General features: G+C 34.7%; 4 protein-coding genes across 6 annotated transcripts; 2 read left to right on the forward strand and 2 right to left on the reverse strand.

The window, feature by feature from the left end:
* Positions 1 to 442: 442 nt before the first annotated feature.
* LOC110618305 (zinc finger protein WIP2) lies at positions 443 to 3,076 on the forward strand. The gene is made up of 2 exons (XM_021761463.2): positions 443 to 1,132; positions 2,399 to 3,076. The coding sequence occupies exons 1-2, from the start codon at positions 560 to 562 to the stop codon at positions 2,834 to 2,836; spliced, it is 1,011 nt and encodes a 336-aa protein (XP_021617155.1). The 5' UTR covers positions 443 to 559; the 3' UTR covers positions 2,837 to 3,076.
* Positions 3,077 to 8,670: 5,594 nt separating this feature from the next.
* Positions 8,671 to 13,360, reverse strand: LOC110617616 (zinc transporter ZTP29). Of its 2 annotated transcripts, XM_021760529.2 has the most exons (12): positions 12,977 to 13,360; positions 12,076 to 12,134; positions 11,613 to 11,705; positions 11,440 to 11,529; positions 11,238 to 11,319; positions 10,923 to 10,978; positions 10,331 to 10,387; positions 10,030 to 10,070; positions 9,548 to 9,615; positions 9,402 to 9,458; positions 9,190 to 9,307; positions 8,671 to 9,017 (listed from the first exon to the last, which is right to left on the reverse strand). In XM_021760529.2, exons 1-12 carry the CDS (start codon positions 13,038 to 13,040, stop codon positions 8,972 to 8,974), a joined length of 831 nt encoding a protein of 276 aa, XP_021616221.1. In that variant the 5' UTR covers positions 13,041 to 13,360; the 3' UTR covers positions 8,671 to 8,971. The 2 variants fall into 2 exon arrangements, with proteins under 2 accessions (XP_021616221.1, XP_043813605.1); XM_043957670.1 differs by lacking the exon at positions 12,977 to 13,360 and having other exon boundaries at positions 12,063 to 12,083.
* Positions 13,361 to 13,506: 146 nt separating this feature from the next.
* On the forward strand, positions 13,507 to 14,819 carry LOC110617617 (cytochrome c-type biogenesis protein CcmE homolog, mitochondrial). The gene is made up of 2 exons (XM_021760530.2): positions 13,507 to 14,448; positions 14,526 to 14,819. The coding sequence occupies exon 1, from the start codon at positions 13,654 to 13,656 to the stop codon at positions 14,443 to 14,445; it is 792 nt and encodes a 263-aa protein (XP_021616222.1). The 5' UTR covers positions 13,507 to 13,653; the 3' UTR covers positions 14,446 to 14,448; positions 14,526 to 14,819.
* A 4,547-nt stretch (positions 14,820 to 19,366) lies between these two features.
* Positions 19,367 to 24,192, reverse strand: LOC110617000 (serine/threonine-protein kinase Nek6). 2 transcript variants are annotated; one of them, XM_021759566.2, is made up of 14 exons: positions 23,897 to 24,192; positions 22,450 to 22,644; positions 22,282 to 22,348; positions 22,091 to 22,156; positions 21,887 to 21,933; positions 21,628 to 21,673; positions 21,467 to 21,547; positions 21,335 to 21,377; positions 21,195 to 21,244; positions 20,917 to 20,998; positions 20,778 to 20,827; positions 20,605 to 20,678; positions 20,470 to 20,521; positions 19,367 to 20,385 (listed from the first exon to the last, which is right to left on the reverse strand). In XM_021759566.2, the coding sequence occupies exons 2-14, from the start codon at positions 22,566 to 22,568 to the stop codon at positions 19,534 to 19,536; spliced, it is 1,629 nt and encodes a 542-aa protein (XP_021615258.1). In that variant the 5' UTR covers positions 22,569 to 22,644; positions 23,897 to 24,192; the 3' UTR covers positions 19,367 to 19,533. The 2 variants fall into 2 exon arrangements, with proteins under 2 accessions (XP_021615258.1, XP_043813183.1); XM_043957248.1 differs by lacking the exon at positions 23,897 to 24,192 and having other exon boundaries at positions 21,467 to 21,544; positions 22,450 to 23,123.
* Between the last annotated feature and the right edge of the window lie 72 nt (positions 24,193 to 24,264).

Here is a 24,264-nt window from a genome sequence, read left to right on the forward strand (position 1 = left end):
TATGTCCATTATGTGAACAGAAGAAACACAGGATTTTTTGTTTCTTCTTATTACAATCTTTTCACACAGTATTCAATACGTTGCCTTGTTCTTTCAAGTCCCAAGATTATCTTCTCCTCTACCTTCTCATCCCAATCCCTTATCTTTCTTCTCTGCTTTACCCTATTTTCTCCATTGTTTAGTCATCCCTCACAAGTGATATATTGTCTCTCCTTTTCAAGCCTTCTTAATTTTAATTTCTTGAAAAAAATATTTTATTATTTTAAATATTATAAGGAAAATATATTCAATTAAATTTTAATAATTTTGAGATAGTATTTATACAGCACAGCTTAAATAGTGATGTTAAACAAGAAAATTCAATTGTGTTCACTTTACCATAATTGTATTTTGTTCATTTTCCTTTGTACCCTTCACCATTACACTTTTGTTTTTTTTTTTAATTTCGTTATCTTGTTTCGGATTCCACCATATAACCTTTCTTCATTTTTATTTTTGTTATCCTCCTTCCTCTCTGTGTCCCTCTCTGCCCAACTATTCTCTCCTCCAAATTCCAATCATGGCTGATCCTTTTTCCAATCACTTCAATGGATGGTATAATCTAAACCATCTACACCACTTGTCTTCCTCCTCATCTTCTTCCAATCCATCTTTATTTGCATCCTATGGCTGCAATATATTCTCAGACACCATCATCAATAACAACAACAGCCACTCTTTCACTCACTACCAATATTCCTCGTCACCTCCCTCTCCTCCTCTCAGAGAAGCTCTCCCACTCCTCAGTTTATACCCAACAACGCATGAAGACCAGCAGGAATCCTCGTGCAGTGCCATGGAAATAGACAAGAACAAAGACAAAGAAGGAAGCCAGCTCTTTGATGACGAAGCTGTGACTGTGGCTTTGCATTTAGGGCTTCCTAGTCCTACCTCTGCTGATTTAATCTCAAGCCTATCCTCTACTGAGATCTCTTCAGATAAAGAAGAAGTTACCGTTGCCTCTGGATATCAGACAAACAGTCTTAACAAGGGTCAGTATTGGATTCCTACCCCTGCTCAGATTCTGATTGGTCCAACCCAGTTTTCATGTCCTCTTTGCTTCAAGACCTTCAACAGATACAATAACATGCAGGTATGTTTCTTGAAACGAGCCATGATTCAATTCAATAAAAGCTTCCCTTTCTTCCTCTCCTATCCTTTTCTATGTCTCTCCTTTTGATTTTGCAAGGGAAAAAGGTAAACCCCCACTCCTATCCTTTGCTCGTAAGCTTCTTTTGTGGCTGGATTAGTCTCAGCTTTTCACTTTTATTTTCATTTCTAAATTGCAAGCTGGGCTCTTGAGAAGGAAGAAGAGTGAGTATGGGTCCTTAGTCCTAGGGTTTTCCTTTTTCTTTTTCTCTACTTTAAGACATATCTTTCCTTTTTTCGACTCTTTAATTTAGATTTTCTTCCTCTCCTACTTGCTCATTTACAACCCACCATCCTCATCTCCTTCTTTTTGCATGATTTGTGGGCTTGGGTTTTTTAAAAATTGGAAAAAAAAGATCTATCTGCTGGTCCATCTGTGAATAAGATCAGTGGCTCTCTTTATGTGATTGAACTACTCAGGCACTATGCTTTTTGTACCTTGAAGTTTGTGTTATCTCTTCATTGAACCGTGTAAAATTAACAGATGATATTCCAGTTCTTTCACCTCTCATCTGATGTTCTTCACCAAATCAAAGCCCCCTAGGGTAAATTTTCTCAATCTGAACACTTGAAATCACAGCGAAGTTAAAAAAAACCCGCTCGTAAATTTTTGCTTCATCTTTGAATATTTATGGATATGCATTTCCCTTGACCCCCTAATCCATCTCTAACTCTTAATGAAGGGAACGATTTTCTTGTTCCTTTGTCTTCTCCCATTATGTGTAGTTTTTTTTTTGATATGTGTAATATATTTATGTATAAGCAGGAAAAAGCATATCAATTGGGCAGAGTAAGGAACTTTAGCTACCTTTTCTGAAAGCAAAGCTTTCTTACTCCATTTCTTCATTTAGTTACATCATATTGATCCTTGATTTGGAAAATTTTTTCAATTGATATGAAGGAATAGGGTTTGCATGCACTGTACATGCAGAAGCCTTTACTTCTGTGCATGACTAAAAGGGATCATCCATGGATAATATTCATTCTCTAGAAATATAATATATTCAAATGGGATATTTTATTTTGACTAGGTGCAAAGATATCTAGACATGTAGATGGGAACTAGTTTTTTCAATGGACGCTCTTGCTTTGTTCTTTATTTTCAAAAGTCTAGTTGCTAATCATATGTGTAGATAGGTTTTTTCAGTGCCTTATGTTGTTACCTATAAATTAATATTTTATATACGTGTGAGTATGATTGAACGTGTAGATGCACATGTGGGGGCATGGATCTCAGTATCGGAAAGGGCCAGAGTCTCTGAGAGGAACACAGCCAACTGCAATGCTTAGGCTCCCTTGCTATTGCTGCGCACCAGGATGCAGGAACAACATTGATCATCCAAGATCAAAACCTCTCAAAGATTTTAGAACCCTTCAAACCCATTACAAGAGAAAGCATGGGATCAAGCCTTTCATGTGCGGAAAATGTGGCAAGGCTTTTGCTGTTAGAGGTGATTGGAGAACACACGAGAAGAACTGCGGGAAGCTTTGGTATTGCACTTGTGGATCTGATTTCAAGCACAAAAGGTCTCTCAAAGATCACATAAAGTCATTCGGGCATGGCCATGCAGCTTACGGTATTGATTCTTTTGAAGAAGAAGAAGAACCAGCCTCTGAAATTGAGCAAGATAATGAATCCACACAGTGAGATATGACATTTCTCCAAACTCTAACCATAGTTTGGGTTGATATTGTTTTACAAAACTGTAGCCTCTTAAAGTAAGAACCCATTAAGCATTAGAGTTGAATACTCTGAAAGCAATGGCCCCTTATTGTTTTCACTTCCTTTTTCTTTTCTGCTTCCTACCTTTCCCACGTTAGAATTTTGCTTATTTTGCGGACTTGTGAAACATAAATGGTAGACCAAGTTGCTTTCTTTCTAGGCCAAGTTTGTTTGTTTGTTTTTCTTTCTTTTCTTTTGGTTAAATTGCTCCAATCTGCATCTCAATTTACTGTCCTTCCGCCTCTCTAATTTATACTCAAATGTGTACTATGCTGAAAAACGAAATGGGGATTTAATAGAACTCATTTAAGAGCTAAAATGAAATTACTACTGCAGAAAATTGAGATATTTTTCTACTAACTGAATTGACTTTACAAGAATGCATACTTGGTTTATCTAATACGTGCACATATCAACAGACAACAATATATGCAGCAAATAACAAGCAAGTAGATAAATTAGAAAAATAAGAGAAAAAACAAATTGGCATGCTTTGTTCTAAGTTGGAGGTGGATTATATATGCGGAGATTTTTTGGATAATTTAAGAATAATATTTTTAATTATATAGAAAAAAGATTAAAAGGGATAAGATTATCTTAAAAAAAGAGATAAGTGGAATAAATATAATGTATGAATAGTTCTTTTGTGCATAGTGTATACACTCAATCAATAAAACAATAACATATTAACTAAAATTATGATATCTCTCGTAATTAAATTTAAAATATTAAAATTTTATTAAATGGAAGATATAAACCTTAATATAGCTAAAAATTTAGCTGAAGCTTGTCTGAGAAAAATTCAAACTGGGAACCTGAAGTCTTGGTCATAGTATCAGTAGTCTAGTCTTGTATACAAATGAAACAATCTTGGATCATTGCTAGCGGCTACCTGTTCAAGAAATTATACAACGAGTTGGTGATAGCGACTAGAATCCTTGTTGGTGTCGCAGCCTGATGAGATATAAATATTTGGGTAATTAGATCTGGCTGTAAAATCTAATATAAATACTGGCAATAGTGGCAAGTGTATAGGATATTATTATAATTGTTCTTTAAAAAAAAAAAAATCAAAGATGTAAGTGTATGATTGAGTTACCATTTCAACTAGAAATCTAGTTGCAATAGTGGGTTTACCATATAATTTCTCTGAATTCTAGATATCTAATTGATTGAAATGATACTTTAAATATTATCAAATCATAAAATTGAAAGAGAAAATTAAATATTAAAACTTTTCCATGAACAATAATTTATGTATTTAGGAGTGGTCCTAATAAATGAACAGTAAATTCCAAAAATTTATAAATTTTCATGTTTAGTAGGAGTGTACAATTAACAAAATACTTGTGATAGATGCGTGGATTTTCTATTTATTTAAGTTTTGGTCCAGAAATATTTGATGGCATATATATATCATTAAATATTATACATGTGGGTTCATTGATGTATTCAGATATAGTACTATACTCGATGAGTTTATGTAGCTCAAGTAATTTAATAATTCAGAAGTGGATAAAAAAAAAATGCTCCTCGTTAATGTCTTTATACTAATAAAAGCAACGCATGATATGATAAGACAAGACATATTAAATTCACACGTTTGTACAATCGAATAGAGTTATGACTTATTCATAAACCTCATCTCGTGTCTGCTCAGCTAGCCAAAGAGGAACAGAAAATTAAATAAGCAAAAAGAAGAGGAAGAAGAAGAATAAGAAGAAGAAGAGGATGGGATGAAGCAGATAGAGAAAAAGAAGAAAGTTTCTACTTAAGGGAGGCTATTGTAAATGCATGGAAACTCATTAGCCCATGTGGGTGTTGTTGTCAACCTTTTGTCTTCAATAATTAGGGCTCTTGTAAGAGTATAGATTTAACAAATGGGCACTCGAGGGTCTACGTGACAAAAGGCTTAGCATATTACGTATGGAGGAAAATGCAGTGAGAGGTTCTTTTCAATGCTGTAAAAAAACCTAATATGTATCAGCTTTTTATGTTTGCATATGATACCATTTTCTCTCTGATTTGTGGTGGAGATCTTCTTCACTGATAGACACAACATATACTATGTTAAGATTCACAATACAAAAAGGAAAATCAAATCAAATGATTAGCTATAGCTAGAGAGAGAGAGAGAGAGAGAGAGAGAGGGAGCAAAAGGGATCGATTATGAAAGCTGGGGCTGGCTGGGCTACAAAGAATAGAAGAGCAATGCATGGGATCTTTCTTTGGCAGCTTTGGCAAGTGGCAAGAATAGTTAAGAAGAAAGAGAAAATTAAAGAGGAAGCAGTCAAAGGGGAGGCTTCTGAAATGTCATTTCATGTTACTATGTAGTCAGAGGTATATGTACTGGCAAGGTTGGTTGAGCACCTGTCCCATATGAGCCCAAACAACACAACCTGGGCTCCACCTCTCTTCTCCTCTGTTCACTTTTTTATATATTGAGAGCTGCTCTCTCAGTAGTTATCAGTGTTTCAGATTGATAGATTTAACACAGGACTGGAAAATGAGTGATGATTGAGATAACTGTGTGATTCTTTTCTTGTTTCCTTTGTTCATCCAGTGATCTGTCACAGCATTTCATCATTTTCTACACTAATCAACCCACTAACCTCACCTGTCATCTAACAATTTACACTCCCAAAAATAATACGGATAATTATATTATTTTCTCTAGTGCACTTTCTCTTCAATAAAAGAAAAAAAAAAAAAAAAAAGTAGCGAGGGTGGAAAAATGAACATGGCAGAATTGGGGCTTTTTGCAAAATTAGGGTGGGAGAAAATTTATTTGTGGGTTTAGGGTTGTAGATAAATTATTTGCGAATTTAGGGTTGGACTGGCACGTAGCAGTCAAAAAAAAAACTTGCCGCCTATTTAACAGGCGCCAGGCATTTTTTTTTTTTTTTTTAAGAATGGCGCCAGGCCATTCTTTTCTTTTTTATTTTTATTTTTTATTTATAAAATTATAAAATAATATTATTATATAATTAAAAATTACTCATATTATTTAACAATAATATTATATATTATTTAAAATATTATAATTATATTAATTAATTAATATATGAGTGTATAAATATTTAAAATTATAAAAATTAAATTTATTTTTATTAGACTGCTATTATGCAGTCGTACAAAATAATATTAATATCCTAATATTTTAGACAATTATGAAATATACTATTTTAAGTGGCGCCAGGCCATTATTTATTTTATTTATTAAAATATTATAATTATATTAATTAATTAATATATGAGTGTATAAATATTTAAAATTATAAAAATTAAATTTATTTTTATTGAATTGCTATTATCCAGTCGTACATAATAATATTAATGTTCTAATATTTTAGAGAGTTATGAAATATATTATTATATAATTGATAACTGCCGGACTTTTCTCACTCTAAGGGAAATTAAACCCGAAAAAGTGAAATAGGTTTAAGGTCTCAGAAACCCACTTTATTTAGCCGGTCCAGCATATTCGGTCCTGATCCAGACACGGGACAGATCGAGTTGCCTGCGAGTCTGGATCCAGCACGAGGAGTCCAGCCTTGTGATGTGACTTGAAGAAGGACAGCAAACCCAGTCAATTCGCAGCTCTGCTCGCATGCGCGCTGAAGAAATTAAATAACCGTCTGATGTGAAAAGAGTCTTGATATTTTCGTACTAACGATCTAAGTAGTTTCGGTTGTAATTAAATAATATTAGATATTTTTATAATAATAATTTTTTTATAATTTTAATATATTAATATTAAATAAATTTTATTATTAATTTTTAAATAAAAAATTACTGTAATTTATAATTTCATAATTATAAAATTAATATTATACTGCGATTAGATATATAAAAACAATTCGATTGTGATTAGATATATAAAAATAATTTAATAATATTATATATATTTATTTAATGATAAAATTTTTTATTATTTTAATAAATTAATACAATATTATTATTAAATAATATCAGTAATTTTTTAATTATATAATAATATTATTTTATAATTTTATAAAAAATAAAAAAAAAATAAAAAAAATAAAGAATGGCCTGGCGCGCCAGGTCCTGGCGCCGGTTAAACAAGCGGCAGGTTTTCTTTTCGGCTGCCACCTGACAGTCAAATCCCAAATCCGCAAATAATTTATCTTCAACCCTAAATCCACAAATAAATTTTCTCCCGCCCCTAATTTTGCAAAAAGCCCGCAGAATTGTTGTGATGGCATTTACTCGGCATTCACATCCTGGATGAAGGGGACAAAACTTGTCTGAGATTCTGGATCTCACATGCATATTCTTGTCTTAGACAAGCTCGGTTCCAGCTTAGACATGGATATGGAATACTGAGCTAACCAGATTGCTTTTGAGGAACATATATACGGTAGATTCTTGCGACTGGCACCATTACAATTCCCTTTCAGAGAATCCCACAAGGAATTGCAAAGACTTGCACTATCATCGCCTTTTCATAATAATAATAATAATAAAGCCTTCAAAATTTTGTAATATGTAATAAATAGTATTTCAAAAAATTTTTTAAAAAAAGAAATGTAAGAAGAAACAAATTAAAGCATGTTATCCATGCATATCTTTCTTGAAGTTGTTAGGTTTTCTATCCTTAATTAACCAAAATCATGGGTTTTGTATTGGGAACTTAGAGAGCAGATTTCAATCAAAATAAGTTGTTCCTCTTCCCAATAAAGCACTGAAACAAACTGTCTTTCATTCTTTCTGCTTTAGTTGATGAAATACTTCTCTCTTCCTCCTCTGCTTTAAGTGTAGGTCTTCTTTTTTGTCTCCCTCCACCATTACCCTTTTCTCTCATTTCAACTTGGACATATCCAATCAAAAGCTCACTTTTTTCTTACATGGATGCAAGATAGGACTGGACAGCAGTGAACATCTTTAATCCCATGAATCTCTTGATGAGATCTTTGTTTCCCTGTACGACTTGTGTGAAAATTTTCATTTCCCAGAAGCTGTAGTGATCATATATATGCTCTCAAATTGTAGATCAAAGGAAAAGCAAAAGGGGAACAAAGAAAGAGAGTTGATGGATGAAATTCAACCCTTTCCCCCATAAAAGCTTCTCAATCAAGTGACAATTCAACAAAAATTTCAAATCTCATGTAAGGTTAAAACTCTTTTAATAACTTAATGGGTTAATTTATTACACTACATGCCATAACATGTTGGGGACAAAAGTTACTGCTCATGTATCCAGGCTACAACCTTTCTTGTTTCCCTGCTTCCTTTTAGATGTCTTTTCAATTTTTACATCTTCCTTGCCAGCAATTTTAACTATGTACAGTTGTTAGCTTAGCTAGGCTAAGGCTTCTGTAAGAGCTTCCACTATTAGGTTGCTCAAGTCTTACTGAGAAGCTGCATGTCTTAGGGAAACGATCACTCAAATTCCACCTTGTGAGGTACCACACATCTAAACTCAGCCAGTCTGATTCAAAACTAGAACCAAATCCATCTAACTGAAAAACAAATTAGTTAAAATCAATTCCAAATTGAATTACAATTTAAGATCAAAATCATTTTTTTCTAAATAAAAATTTTGAAATATTATGAAATCAAACTCGAATCAAAACTAAAATCTGAACCAAGAGGACCATAAATTCTTATTAGCTCAGGCATCGTAAGTGTTTTGTTAAATTATGTTTGGAAGGAAAAGGCTCCTTGAATTGCCCCCAGTTACTAAAAAAACCACTTATTTTCCCTCTAAATAATATCGAAAATAGATCAGAGGCTAATTGATCAGCAGCTCTTACAAGTAAATTAAAAAAAAAAATCCATTTGAAATTATGAGATCCATAATTTTTCCTCCCCTTTTCCCCACCGTCCCCAAACATTCTCTTACATTTTCCAATTACTTGGAGGAAATTAAAAAGGAAAGTAAGTTGGTTAAGGTATTGATTCACAATAACAGCAGCATTTGTTCAGGCCTTCTAGGAGACCAGTTTAGTCTTGGACCTTTGACGAGACCAAATCGCGCTTGTGCTAGTCAGACATGCATACTGTGGTTTGTAGAATGCACAGCATTTCAGTTGATAGTTACAAACTCATCTCCTCAGGTAAGCTGATTTCCAGAAAATATAGACTGCAGAACCAGCAGAAGGATGCATGCGAGATGAAAAATAGTAGTCAAGGCATTGGAAAAAGAATAGACAATAAATGAAAACATTGCATTATCCACAACTTCAGTATTGCAGTATTCAACCGTAGAAATTGAATCAGAGGATTGAACCAATGATCGTCAACTATGTTATTACCTTGCTGACATGAAAGCCATACCAAGGAACACAGCCTTAACAGCTTGCTTCTGCCCCGCATAATCAAAAGCCAGTGGCAGCATTTCATGCAAGGTTAGGAAAGCCATTACTCCACCAACTACAAATTTTAATTAATTAGTAGAGAGAAATTTTGATAATAAGTTAATTTTCCCAAGCATTTGCGATTCTGATGAACAAATAGTAGTGCGAACCTGATCCTAGCAGACCCTCAAGAATTTCAGGACTTAAGCTGCTTGGAAATAGATATGCTGCGTTTAAAGGAAAATACATTCTCAATGTACATAATAAAACAGCATTCCATTCTTTGATAATAAATGACAAAAAGCACTCAACATACCTACAAGAATAACGCCGAGTGGTTCTGCAAAACCAGAAAGTGTCGCCAATTTGAATGCCTGCCACTTGCTGACATAAGAATATAAATCAAACTATTAGCTTTCTCAACAAAATAAATACTAATTTGCTGTGATGGATGCACAAAAATACAGCAAAAGTAAGCAGGAGCTTAGTTCGGAAAGAAATTAGACACAGACCACTAACAGATCTTTGCCCTGAACCCATAAATATGTGATAATAGTGCTGAAGCCAAAAGATGCTGCAAATATACACTTTAAAACACAATGATCTAAAGACTGAACTAAGTTGACTCTGCCTGGATCAGTATATTGGCTTTATTTGAAAGACGGCCTTTATCAAGGAAGACTGCTTTTCTCAATGGATTTGAAGTCTATGCAAGCGAAAAAGAGGAAATCTAGTCATAATTTTAACGCTGTCATGCCACCATAACTCATATAGTTTTTCTGGAGGTTGTCAACTCACCTTTGTGTTGCAAAATAAATGGGCAGGGCAACAGCAACACCCTGTCCAAATGAACAAAAAAAAAAAAAAAGAAAAAAATTTAGGACAACAGGGGAAATTTTCTGTAGTTCTTTATCTAACAGAAAATTATGTGCAAAAAACAGTGAAATGTAATATTCAATGAGTTTATATAAAGAACAATTCCTGGCTGAAGTTCACATAAATTAAATATACTTGCTAGAACTTATCGCATAAAGTTGAAAGGCATACTAAACATTCCAGTGTAAAAGAAGGGCCACATTAAGGATCTGAGGAAGCATACCTCTGGAATGTTGTGTAAAGCAATAGCCAAGGCCAAATTAAGACCAACACGTAGACCCTACAAAAGGAAGCATATTTCCAAACAGCAGAAGTTAGTTTGACAAGAATAAGTATTGTGCTTTTGGGTCTCATTCTCAGAAGTTCATAAGAGCAACTATTGACTACCAGATGGCCCCTGGAATTGGTAAGCATTTTGGTGAATTGTAGCAATTAAGTTAACCGTGCAAAAAGATAAATTATGCCTTTGAAAGCAAAATCTTGGAAGATGTAGGTAGCAAAACCATCATGGTAGTAAGAAAGTAATAAATTTGGTCCTTTCTGCATGTGAAGTGAACAGTGCACAGCCTGAAAATTGGAACCTAGCAACCCCTTGATTTCATAAAATCAACAATGCGACCTTATAGCAAACAGGGTTTTTCTATCTTCAACATATTCAACTTGGGATAAACAATTCATTAAACAAAGACATATTTAGTGCCTAAGAAAATTAAAAATGGTTTTAACAGTAGGATATACTTGCAGTTTTTAGTTAATATCATTTCACGTAAAATTCATCCAGTATTCTGAAACCAATACAACCAAGCTAAGGCTACCTTCATCGAACCAAGGAATACTGCCATTCCCTCTGGAAAATTGTGCAAGCTTATGCCTACAATTCATAAAACCAAAAATTCCATCCAATTGAATCAGTTTATGAGATTTTTTGAGAAAATAATAATAATAAAGTAACTATATATATATAAAGAATTAGTTATAAATGCCATCTTAGTAGGGTCATTCCACAATTATGGATTTTAATACAAAGCAAGTTATTTGTCCCATTATATAAGTTTCCTCAACCATGTGCTAACTTAAGTTATATTGAGTTGGGATCACAGAGAGAAATTATAAAATCAGAGACAAGGTACCTATGGCTGTAATGATGCCACTAAAAAAAACTTGGCGACGATGCTTTTTCATGATGTCCTTTCCTCCATCATCCCCATTCGTCTGCTCCAACAAACAACATCAGGTCATCAATACACCCTTTAATGTCCAGCACTGTCCCAGCACTTAAAACAGCTTGAGCAATGAAATACTTGTGGATTACAAGAGCAGAGAATTTAAAACCTTTTTGCTTTTACTATCTGAACCAGGGATTACTGTTGGTTCTGGGATAAACCTTGCGACAATAGCAAAGAATACAACACCTCCAAAAAACTGTTTCATCAAGAAATTAGACATAAATAATATCTTATAAGAAATTTGTTAGGATCAAAAGAAATTTGAAAAATATTGCTAACCCAAAGGTTGCCTTTTAAGAAGCCAATTGAATTCATAGCATTATGAGCCAGATCTAGGAATGATATGCTCAACATTAGACCTGCAGCAAAGCCCTGCACAAAGAGTTTTAGACAATTTTACAAAAAGAGATGGAGAAAGAGAGAAATTAATATCGAGTTTATATCAGCCATGGTAACTCAGTTCTTCAATCAGTTTTGCAGCACTCTTTAATAATTAAACATAGGTTGATATGGAAATTCAACACAAGCAAAATTTGTAAAAGAGACACTGAGCAAGAAAATATGAACAAAAGAAAAGAACTCTATAAGCATTATCCGTTCAAAATTGGTGGTGCACTCATAAGATGCCTTATTTCCTTCTGTACAACTAAAGACAAAAATGAAGAAAGAAAGGGAATTAAAACAAACCAGTTTTTTTTTTTTTTTTGCTTAAGGTATAGAGGGTTCTACCTCTCAGAATTACCTGTAAAAGCCCAAGCATCTTTAGATTAGGAGCCTGATTAAGAATTACAAAAAATGCACCTGTTTCACAACCCAAAAGTTACAATTAGATAACAGTACAAAGCCTAATCTTGAACCTGGATTGTTTATGACTCAGCTATCCTTTAATGTCACAGATTTCTGTTTCAGCTCATATGTACTTCACATGGATTATTTAGGACTGTTTGGTGTATCAACATAAAATGTATACGGATGCATTTGAAAGGCAGAGCACTTCTAGAATCTCAATTAGTCAATGAAGAGTCACAACAGACTGTTAAAAAAGCGCGATGATAATAACAAAAAAAATTAAATTAATTAGCAAATCCAAAGCAAACTATGCAGTGATAAGAAAACTTAATTTTTAACATTATAATATATTCCTTTTCTTAGCCATAAAGCTAATCACCAAATTCGTGAAGATAAGCCTAATTATATCACTTACTGATGCTTTAAACCACCCAAAAGTGTGAAAGCAATCATCAGAACGTCAACGAAGAAGCTGTCTAACCAAAATCAGGTGATTTTAGATTGATGGGTATATAGGCTTACACGTTTAGACTGCAATAGAACTCCAACAAGGTAACATATAACACTTGCTGTCCCCGAGGGAGGAAGATCAGCAATTACAAAGGAATGGGTAGTTTGAGGTACACCTGAAATGAATTTGAGTGTCTAACCTTATGCTAAGCTAATATCTGAGCTCATCTCATAATCTTAGCTAAGACCCAACAACGGCGAGTGCCCATAAAAAACAACAGAAGTAAATATGCAACCAAATTACGGCAACAGAAGTCTTCAAGAATTCTATAAATTTTCAAATATAAAGAAACATTTCTGTATTAAATCATTAATTTTTTTTAAAAAAAAACTTTGTTACTGACCTATAGAAGTGCTCAATCCACCCACAAGAGAAAGAGCAAGTGCTACCAGAACTTGAGAATCCATTGAGATAAAAAGGCGAAAATGGGCTTAGTTTAGAGGCAAACGAGGACGGATTGATTGAATTTTGATAGGGTTCAAATTCACTTCTTAAATAAGCAGAAGAAGAGAGTTTAGAAGTAGAGACAGTGGAAGAAAGGGATGGTTTGACAGGGACGTCCAAGAAATGAATAGCCCAAACTGCGCATGAGACGACTTTCCCCTCCACACTATTATGCTTACCTTTCTATTGTTAAATCTCCATATGTTATTATGCTTAACTTTCTTCGGTAAATCTCCGTCTGTTAACGGCGGCGGGTTCACGGGTTGACCCTAAAGGGAAATCGCATGACTTTGCGTTTGCGGTCGTTGCCATATGGCGAACGACATATCGCTTCTAGAATAAGAAAACTAAACCCAGCGAAAATCGTTTACTTGCTAAATAAATAAACGACATGTCGTTGCCCTAAGAAGAGCCTGTGAATGATTTCGCTTCTTTGGCTGTTACTGGGCTGCGAACTCCGTTGAATCTTCCATTGGCCGCCATAATTTCGCTTCCTTCTCAAAACCTCACAAAGAAAAACCCCGACTTTTCCCATATTCGCTCAAAACTTTTCCATCACTTTCCCGAGAAACAAAGATGGCCTTTCGGTCCTCCCTCTTCCGCCTCAGATCCCACCTCATCCGCACCAGCACCACGACTATCACCAGCAGGTTGTTCCATTCTACAACTCCAACTCTCTCCACCATCAAATCTGAATGCTTGATTCTCTCTCCTCTTTCAGATCTCCGTAAAGTCTCTACGGAGTTTCCCTCGCTCACTGGTCTCCGATTCTTCTCCACCGCCCGACGTCACCCTACGCGCCCGAAAACCGTCGACATAGGGGCCCGAGCCCGCCAACTCCAAACCCGCCGCCTCTGGACCTATGCTTTGACGTTCAGTTGCATTGCGGGTTTTATAGTTATCGTATTAAATAGCTTTCAAGATCAACTAGTGTTTTATGTGACACCAACAGACGCTATGGAAAAATACAAAGCAAACCCTCAAAAGAACAAATTCAGATTAGGTGGATTAGTTCTCGAAGGAAGCGTGGCTCAACCCGCCTCTTCGCCTGAAATGGAGTTTGTGATTACAGATTTAATAACTGATATTTTGGTCCGGTATCAGGGATCGCTGCCCGACTTGTTTAGAGAAGGGCATTCGGTGGTGGTGGAAGGGTTTGTGAAACCATTCACGGAGGAGTTAAGGAAGGAGGTGGGAGTGAAGAGCGTTTCAGGGAAAGCGAGGAGCGGTGAGTGTTACTTCTCTGCTACGGAGGTTTTGGCTAAGCATGATGAGAAGTATATGCCTAAGGAGGTGGCGGCAGCAATTGAGAAGAATAAGCAGCAAATTGAAGCTGCTGAAGGAAGAAAAGAGGAAGCCGTAAACTAATTGGTATGATTCTATTTTGATTAATGGGTTCTCTGATAAGTTTAAGGCAATAGATTAATATGATTTTTTTTGTAATGTAGTGATATTTGGTGTTTGAAATACATTTATATGAAGCGGGAGGAGTGACTGGTAACAATTGGCTACTTAGAAATTGTTATCACAGTTGTTTAGCTCAGGCATTAATCATTGGTTGTGAGGGAGAGATAATTGGATCATTTCCTTCTACTTTTCTTTTTTCCCCTTTGATGTTGTAATTTCACATGCATTCATGAAATAACCCTGCAGTTAATTGGGTGATTAATAATTCCTCCAAGGAATACACATTTAGATTAGTGAAAACTTTTGCAATATATTTGGGATGGAAATTTTTGAGATTTAGTATTTGTTGGATGGAATAATTTGAATTTTTATATTGCCATTAATTTTCCCATTATGAAGATGATTTGAGATGTGGAATGGATTGATAAGGGATGATTATGGATTCATTTGGTGGGTGCAGTAACTAAAGTTTTTCTCATGTACCAGAGAAGAGGATCTAATATTAAGAAATAAGGACTCGAGGCATTTAGTTAATTTTCATCTTTTGATCCCCAATCGCCATGTTACTCACTTCTACCGAAATGTGGACACTTTTCACTTGGCCCTTTTTTTATAAAATTGGAATACGGTGTTAGTATATCACCATTTCTTGTTCGACTAAAAGATAGTTAAAGCATGTTTGAAAATCAGGACAAGAAGAGTAACCCTATGTTTGGATCCTTAATTGTGCAAGAGAATTGGGGAGAAATTAAAAAGAGGAAATGAAGAGAAAAGAAAAGAAAGGAAATTTGATTGATTCTATGTTGTTTAGATTAGATAAATAAGGAGTTTAGAGGAGAAATCAAATTTCTCCCTTGATAGAAAGAATGGCATTTAAGTTTTTTATACCTATTTCCCACCAATTTGGAAGGAAATATTTTGGGGCATTTGTAACAAATTGGGAATGCAATTCCCCTCTTTTCCTCTCCTTTTTCTTCATTTCTCTTTCATGTCCAAACAAGAGAATTTTGAGAAATTTTTTTTCTTTTGCTTTCTCTTCTCTCCATTTCCCTCAAACCAAATAAAGCGTGCTTCGATTCTGCGATAGCGATGAAAGCATATCAGGAAATTGAATTTTGCTGACATCAAAAGTAGAAAACTGTAACTTATTTTGCCTTCTTTTTTCTTTCTGAATTTCAGATATAAGTGGCTAGGTAGGTTTTAACATTCTCTAGGTTTTGAGCATTTGTTATTCATACCATGTTATATGTGCTTATAAAGACAAGTCGAAGTGCTTTGTGTGAATCTAAGCAGTGATTGACTCTGTATAATTTAAGCCCCAGAGCGATACATTATATTTAAGATGCAGAGTGTTCCAGGAAGTTGGCAGGCTGCAGATATTACTTCTCACAGCCACTTACTTTTTCTTTTGTCATCTTGTTTTCTCGAGGTACTTGTCATAGGAACTTCAGCTTTGACCCATCTAGCCTTTTTGCACCATATTTTACCTTGTATATGTTAAAAATTAGGAGGATTGAAGCTGGGTGCAGTAAATCTCATTGTATACTCGTGCACATACACTCTCTCTGTGTATCTGGAATTCAAGCTTTACGTTCTTGGGATTACATGGGATTCTCAGTATTTTGGCCCATAATGGTTGCCTATAAAACTTTGCTTTCTTTTCTGTTTGCCAGTTTATTCCCTGAATGAAGGTTTTTTGCATTCTTGTGTTTACACGGGATTTTCAGTATTTGGCCCATAATGAAATCCCTTTAAAACTTTTGCCTTCTTTTCTGTTTTACCAGTTCATTCCCAGAAATTTGTTTAGATTTGGGTGAAGTCTTCCTCAAACCCTGTAGATCTTCGTTTTGTCATTCCTTTGGGAACCTTTGTATTTTTGGATAGATCTTGCTTAGGAAATTGGTTATGGACTAAGGCTGTCTTCTACAGTTTAGATCACTGTGCAGATGTTGCTCTCTCCAGCCTATACGTAGTTGTCCAGAAGTGCACTTTCTTAAGATGTGTAGAAGTGAATTCTATCGCTTTGCATTCCAAAGATCGGCTTGACACCAAGCAATTAATTATTGCATATGCTGTTTCCCTCAGATTTTCACGTAGGCCTTTCATATTATGGAAAAACCATTTTCTTTTGGGTGATTTACGATTTAGTTCCTGGGTATTGCCATTATTAACAAGTCAGTCCCTGTATTTTTAGAAACCTATTAAAACGTCCTTATGTTTTCTCTCCGTCAACGAAATAGTCATTCTGTCTATTTTTGCCGTTAAAAATATAATAAAAGACTAAATTACCCTCAATTATTTTTCTCCTCCTCCTCCTTCCTTTTCTTCTTCATCAATTCTTCTTCCTTTTGCTTCTTCTCTGCTTCTTCTTCTTCTGCTTCTTCTTCTCCTGCTTCTTCTCCTTCTTCTCCTTCTTCTTCTTCTTCTTCTGTTTTTTCTCCTTCTTCTTCTGCTTCTCCTTTTTCTTCTTTTGCTTTTTTTTCTTCTTTTTCTTCTTTTTCTTCTTCTCCTTCTTCTCCTTCTTCTTCTTCTTTTTCTTCTTTTTCTTCTTTTTCTTCTTCTCATTCTTCTCCTTCTTCTTCTTCTTCTTTTTCTTCTTTTTCTTCTTTCTCTCCTTCTTCTTCTTCTTCTCCTTCTTCTCCTTCTTCTTCTTTTTCTTCTTTCTCTTCTTCTTCTTCTTCTTCTTCTTTTTTTTCGGAGGAGGAGGAGGAGGAGGAGGAGGAGGAAAGAAAAGATAGGGACTATTTTGTTGATAAAAAGAAACAATAAGGATGTTTTAATAGATCTGAGAAAAGATAGGGACTATTTCGTTGACAAAAAGAAACAATAAGGACATTTTAATATATTTCTAAAAATATAGGGAGGGACGATTTCGTTGACAGAAAGAAACGATGAGGAGGGACTATTTCGTTGATTTAAATAAACGATAAGGATGTTTTAATAGATGTAAGAAAAGATAGGGACTATTTCATTGATGGAAAAAAATAATAAGGACGTTTTAATAGATATGAAAAAAGATAAAAATATTTTAATAGATTTTTAAAAATGTAAGGACTAACTTGTTAATAATTACAATATACAAGGACTAAATAAATGGTTTTATTTGAGGGTAAAATTGAATTTTAAAAATTTTATCTCTCCTTCTTTATCTAATTTTAACGGAAAATAGGACGGAAGAACTATTGTGTTGATGGAAATAAAACATAAGGACGTTTTAATAGGTTTCTAAAAATACAGGGACTGACTTATTAACTGACTTATTAATAATGACAATACTCAGAGACTAAATCGTAAATCACCCTTTTCTTTTCCAGCGTAATGCCACATCAAACAATCACTATCCCATTTTTGAATAGTTAAGTTGTCAATGGCCGCAGTGGATCCTCATGAACTCTTTCCAATTCCCCTGCATCTCTCTGGAAATCACTATTGGACTTTATAAAGATGCAGTGAGAGACTCAATCAGATTATATTCATTTTGGAAAGAGTTAAAAGTAAGGTTTTCTAAAATATAGTTTTATAAGATAAGATTTTTATAATTTTTAAAACTTATTGAAAGCTTTTGGAGGTTTTTATGAATCTCAAATTACGTTACTTTAAGAACTCTCGCACTCTCGCAAACACAAGTACAAGATAATTAAATCTTGAAAAATCTTTTATTATTTTATAATACCCATAAAAAATAAGGGCTATGGGAGAAAAAACTTGGGAGCATCCAGTAACCTTCTAATGAAGATAATAAATATTAATGGAGTATCTTTTTGCTTTGTTATTGACCATAGCTAACAAATGCTCACAAAAACCTAATACATAATATAGGAAAATGTACAGTCCAGTCTAGTCTATATAAACGAAAAGCATAGAGTAGATACATTGTATGTAAAAGCCTATGAATCTTATAATAAAAATGTAAAGTGGCATGCCTGTTAGCAAAAGTACTTAAGAGTATTCAACTCCCCCCTCGACCCACTTAAATAAAAGAGAAAAAAGAATATGTAACAGTGACATGAGCAGGTTCTGTTTTGGGGAATCTCTGCGTAACACAATTTAAGCTGGCTTATGGGAAGAACAGGAGGCTCTTCCCTTTGATTGATTGGGATGATAGAATTGCTGGGCCCAATCATTGAATTGGATTTTTTTATTTTTTATTTTTTATTTTTCAAAATTCAGCTGCCGCCCTTTGAAAATCCAGCCATTGCATTTTAAAATGTTCCTTCAAAAAAAAAACAAAAGAGTAAAAAACGTCATCATTTTGATTAATAATGGACGTAATGATGGCAGAACTTGAATTTAAACTTTATTAATTTAATATCTCAATTTCATTTAATTTTATCACTAAATTAAATTTTCTCGACAAAAATGTCCTATGTTAAATCTTTTACTGTTTTTGGTTCCAAAAATTCATTTTTGAAATAATGCGTTTAATAACAAAAAGATTTATTAATATAACACATTGAAAAACAACATATATTATAGCAAAAAATTTTTAATAATTATTTCATACTAATAAATATATTTTAGGCAGCCGCAACAATAATTGCTCATCGTCTCTTTGAAATTTGAATATTCAATTTGCTTGAGGCAGCCGCAATCTATTGGAATTAAAAATGCTAGTACGTAGCTTTTAATCAGTTGTCACAATGGACCGTGGTACTTTAATAATTTTTAAATCAAATATTTATCCTAAATTCAGCCAAAATTAATTAAGACCCCATGTAATTTAAATATTAGTATAATAATCATTTTTTTTTAAAGATATGCTATTTATACTTGCTTCACTCCCATCTATGTTTTCCTTTATTTTTTAGTTAATTCAGTTGCAATACCTCAGGGTCTGATCCGTTGAGCTAAAGTTCATGTGCAACAGCAGTAGGCAGTAGAATGCAAACAAAACTTCCACATATTTAGGTTTCTTGTCAGAATAGTTCACATGTATAATTCCTTACTGTACATTACTCAAACCCCACAAAGAAAAGCAAGGAATTTCACCAGTGGTATTTCTTAATTTAATTTGTAGTTTGATTTGAAATTGCAGGTTATTAAGATGCTTCACTGCTGTTCTTTTGAACTTTTCATTAAGCTCTTTGTCAACCAGATTGCTGTTTCCCTTGATGACACAACTTCTTCTCCAAATGGCCTTAACACTCCTGCTAGTTCCTCAAATCTTTCCTGTCTAAGCAAACCTGCACAAATCTCAAGCAGTGACTCCAGAGCTTCTGCTCTTTGCAGGCTCTGTGGATCCCACTCAATTCTTGTTTCATCACCATGAACAAATGTTAGTGTGCTCATCGATGACATATCACTAGATGCTCCATGTATTTCTTGATTATTTTCTTTGCTAGCTTTACTGGGTGATGCTGTTGTGTGTAAACAGAATTTGGGTTCGATGTTCTGCCAAATTTTGTTGTTCTTCTTCGACTCTGATGCGATTTTGCAACCAGAAAGACCAGTGCTGTCAGTGAGATCTGCAAGCAACTTTGCTACTCCTTTCTTTCCTCCCATGTCATTTTCTCCAATTCCTTGCAGTTTCTGTTGGACTATTTGGAAATGCTCACAGGTGAACTCCTGTTTCACATCTTCAGGGTGAGACCGTATTATGCTTTCTGAGGTGATCTCTGAGTTGGCACTTCCAATTTGTTCTGCACTGCTGTGTAAATCTTTTGCAGGTACCTTACGTGCAGGAGAGTCAACATTTTCTCGTGGAATACACCCACACTCCTTTAATGGGATTGGTTTCTTACCTTTGGCGTTCTTGTGAACATTAGACTTGTTAGACAGTCGAATTTCTTTTTGTTCATCCTTGCAGCTGTGTTCAGACTTCACTGGTAGAAAGACAGGAGACAGATTTTGGCATTGAACAACGTAAGGCTGTAGAATGGGGTGTCTCAGTAACTCTGCAGCCTAAATATGGTGAAATGCAAAAATCAGACAAGTCATTGTTTTTGTCTGAAAAAACAGAAAAGAGATAGGGCAATGTGAACCTACTGTTGGTCTGTGTTCTGGATTCTTCCTTAGCATGGTTTTGATTAATTGTTTTCTGCAGATAGAAGGACTTTTTGTTTAATATTTTTCTGTGAGATAAGACTCTACGTGAAAACATAAGATCCCAACATTACTTACAGTGAAGACGAATAGATAGTCGGGAGGGGAGAAGTGGAGGAACGGTTTATCTTGTTGATTAGAGCAGCCATATCCTGTTAATCAAAGCTGATGAAGTTATAAAATCTTCATGAGCAACTGAAGATGTTAGTTCAATGTTCTTATAGACAATGTCAGGTGAAAACAGCACTTACAGGAGCTCTAAAGGCAGGTTGATGTCCAGCTATCTCAAACATACAGCAACCTATCAGAATATAACAAAATGTCATTCCATGGAACCCGCAGAAGCTGGTAATAAATCACATATAATAGTATCAGAAGGATTATGATGACCTAGAGACCAAATGTCTGATTTGTATCCGTACGGTATATCAGCAAGCAATTCTGGACACATGTAATTAGGAGTGCCCACAATCTACAAAAATAAGCATGCTGATGTAAGAGACTGTCTGCATTTGCCAAGTTCATTCAAATTCATGGTCAAGTTAAGTTGGTGTATTTTTTTTTCTTTTCCTTCTGAGAAATAGAAATGGCATTTTTTTGATAGACACTAAAGACTGGAGGTCCTATGATATGAGTAACAATCAGAACAGAAAACTAGTGAAGATTACCGTGGATGCAAGATCTTCCTTGTGCAACAATTTTGCAAGTCCAAAGTCGCCTGGAGATATAAATTATTTGAGATATAAGAGTTGCAGTGTAATTGAAATCAATCCATTGGTGGAAGAGTTCCATGGGTCCATGTTCTCACCTAGCCGGATGTCATTGTCTTTTGTAAGGAAGATGTTTGAGCACTGTTATTAGATAATAGAGTTATTTCAAGATGACATAATGGCTGGACTCTTTTTAATAATAATAATAAAAAAAAAGTCAGAGTATTTACTTTCAGATCCCTGTGAAGAACACGATTGGAGTGAAGGTAGTCCACAGCAAGCAACAACTGGGTCAGCCACTTGCAGAGCTTCTAAAGGAGAAAAGGAATCAAATGTAAAGGACATTTCAAAATAAGAGCTCAGTTTCTTGCAGATTCTTCATGTTCCTTACCTCTTCAGGAAAATATGTTCCTCTAGCTTTCTTTATCATCTGAGCCCTGTATGATAAATATCGAACAAATTTACGTGAGTGGATCACAAGAAAACATCGACTCATTTTTGCACAACTATTATGGTCTGAATTAAAGAAAGCAAAAAAAAAAAAAAATAAACAGAAAACGATAATTCCTAAAGTTATTATTTCGAATATAAGTTTGTAATCTAAACATTCTTGATATCCAACTTCACACTACTGTACAGCATTGACTTACATGTCACCTCCCTCACAGTAACTCGTCACAATGCATATATAGCACTCCTGCAAAACCATGAAGATAAACAAAATATTACCATGGCAATCATGGTATTTGAGAAAGATTAAGTTCAAGCACCCCTGTCTCCTTTCCTTTTTGCCTTAAATGGGTGAATGCTGAGCTAAAACCATGTCAGGAACAGGACAAAGTTTTGGAAGCTACCTTTTCTACCCATGCATCTTTAAACTCCACTATGTATTGATTATTCAGCTTTGCTATTAAATTCATCTGCAGCAGACACTTCAAAACTGTTACTCATTTCATCTTAATGCAAGATAATATCGACGAATTATGATAACGATGAAGTTAAGACAGTTCTGATCTGGTATGTTCTAATTTTCACATGAACTAACCTCTTGATGTGCTGTATGCTTAAACTTTTCTGTCTGTTTAGCCAAACGAATCTTTTTCAGAACATACCTACAGAGCAAAAACAATGAATTGCTATTTTAACGAAACAAAATTCATTTAAGCACACAACTTCAAAAGTAAATCTCAAGAAAACAGGAATATATTTTCACCTCTTATTTTCAAACCTATGAAGAACGAGAAATGCAGCCCCAAAAGTTCCTCTTCCAATCTGTTCTATCACTTCATAATCATCCATCTTTGATATCATTTCTTTATTCTTAGCCTCCATGACTACTCCAAAGCTCAAGAAAATCAACAGAAGCAAAATCTATAATTGCAGGCCACTACCAAGCTTTGCACTACAACTACATATGAAGCCAAGGCATTAAATGTCTGCAAACACCATTGAATTGAATTGGAGACCACAGTAATGAACGTTTGCAGGGAACAATGAGGCAGTAAAAGTTGTATGGTACAGGACTCATGCAGGAATTATGAATACTCGTGGCAATAAATCCTACATTTATTCATCATACACCGCTACCTAAACTCAGCCCAGATAAAAGTTCATAATAAATCTACTAGGACTAGGAAGAATTCTTGGAATTATGAGAGCTCAAGAAAAATGTTTAGTGTGGAAAGACAGAAATTGAAGGAAAGTGATGAATTTAAAATTCAAATAAAAGGAGAGGAAAAAAATTGAGGCAAAAACAAGCAAAGGAGAAATAAAGGAAAAGGGTTACTGTGACAGGTGTGCCAACCATGGCTTTAAAATAGAAAGGCAACCATTACTTGCACTTTGGGATTCCCAGGATATGATTATCACCAAGTGGTTGGTATGTCAACATCTCCTTAACTGAAATTTTCAACAGCCAAAAAAAAATTTGGGCACACATAGAATTTCTACTGTTTTGGCTCACCATTGTAGCATTATTTACAACCTTAGCTTCTGCTACAAGGTGTGTCCCCCACATGGGTTTCTCAGACAACTAGGCTAGCTTTATTATTTGTGTATGGGAAACTTAATTACTTGTAATTTTGGGGATTATTTTTAGTAATGGCCGGAATCCTGAGATGCTGAAAGCTTGATCAATCGGCATACTAAACCCACCAAGGATTCTTCCCAACAGAAGAAGAAGAATGATCAAATTTTGACAATCTTAAAAAGTAGGATAATGACTATGGTTGCAAATTGTCACCATGTTAAAGTGGTAGCTGTGGGAAAGCTTCCGTCCACCTACAGCTGAAATTGAAATTGAGTCGGTTAAATTCAATACCGATATTGATCAATGGTTCAAGGACTCGAATCGAATTAGATAGTGAATAGCTGAACCCAAAATCAACTATTATTTAAAAAAACAAATGTCAACAATTAAATTGAATCGACCCAAAATCATAATCAAATCAAATCAGCCAAGTATCAGACCAAAGCTGAACCACTATGCTGAAACCGTGGTTTTTTAACCCAGAACCGGCAATGATCGGGACTACACTGGATCCATCAAATAAACACACAAATGGAGAGAGAGCAGCATACAGTATAAGATCAGTATTTGGAACAAAAACAGGAAGCATAAGTATTCTTGAAAATATGAGTTTAATTGAGTTGAACCATACTAGGTTGTCGGTTCCATTTGTGGTAAGTGTTGATTGCCTTCTTCAAGTCTTCTATAGAAAATAAACAATAGCCAACCTCGGATTGTAACAGAAGATTCAGTAGAGTGCAGAGAAGTCTGCAGGACAGAAAAAATATATATATATATGTAATTAGACATACGAAGGAAGTAGAGAATCATAGAAGTTTTACACCTGTTGTTATTCCCTTGTTTTTGATTGTTGTCGGAATCATTTCCTTCATCCATGTTTACGCCAGCATTTTACTTTTCTCGTCATTTTGACGTTTTCCTTCATGTGTATCAGTTCCTCGTATCCGTTTAACTTCATTAACTTTTATTAATTGTCTACTATCTTCCAATCCACAATGC

This window comes from Manihot esculenta, chromosome 6 (genome assembly GCF_001659605.2).
Source record: "Manihot esculenta cultivar AM560-2 chromosome 6, M.esculenta_v8, whole genome shotgun sequence".
Lineage (NCBI taxonomy): Eukaryota > Viridiplantae > Streptophyta > Magnoliopsida > Malpighiales > Euphorbiaceae > Manihot > Manihot esculenta.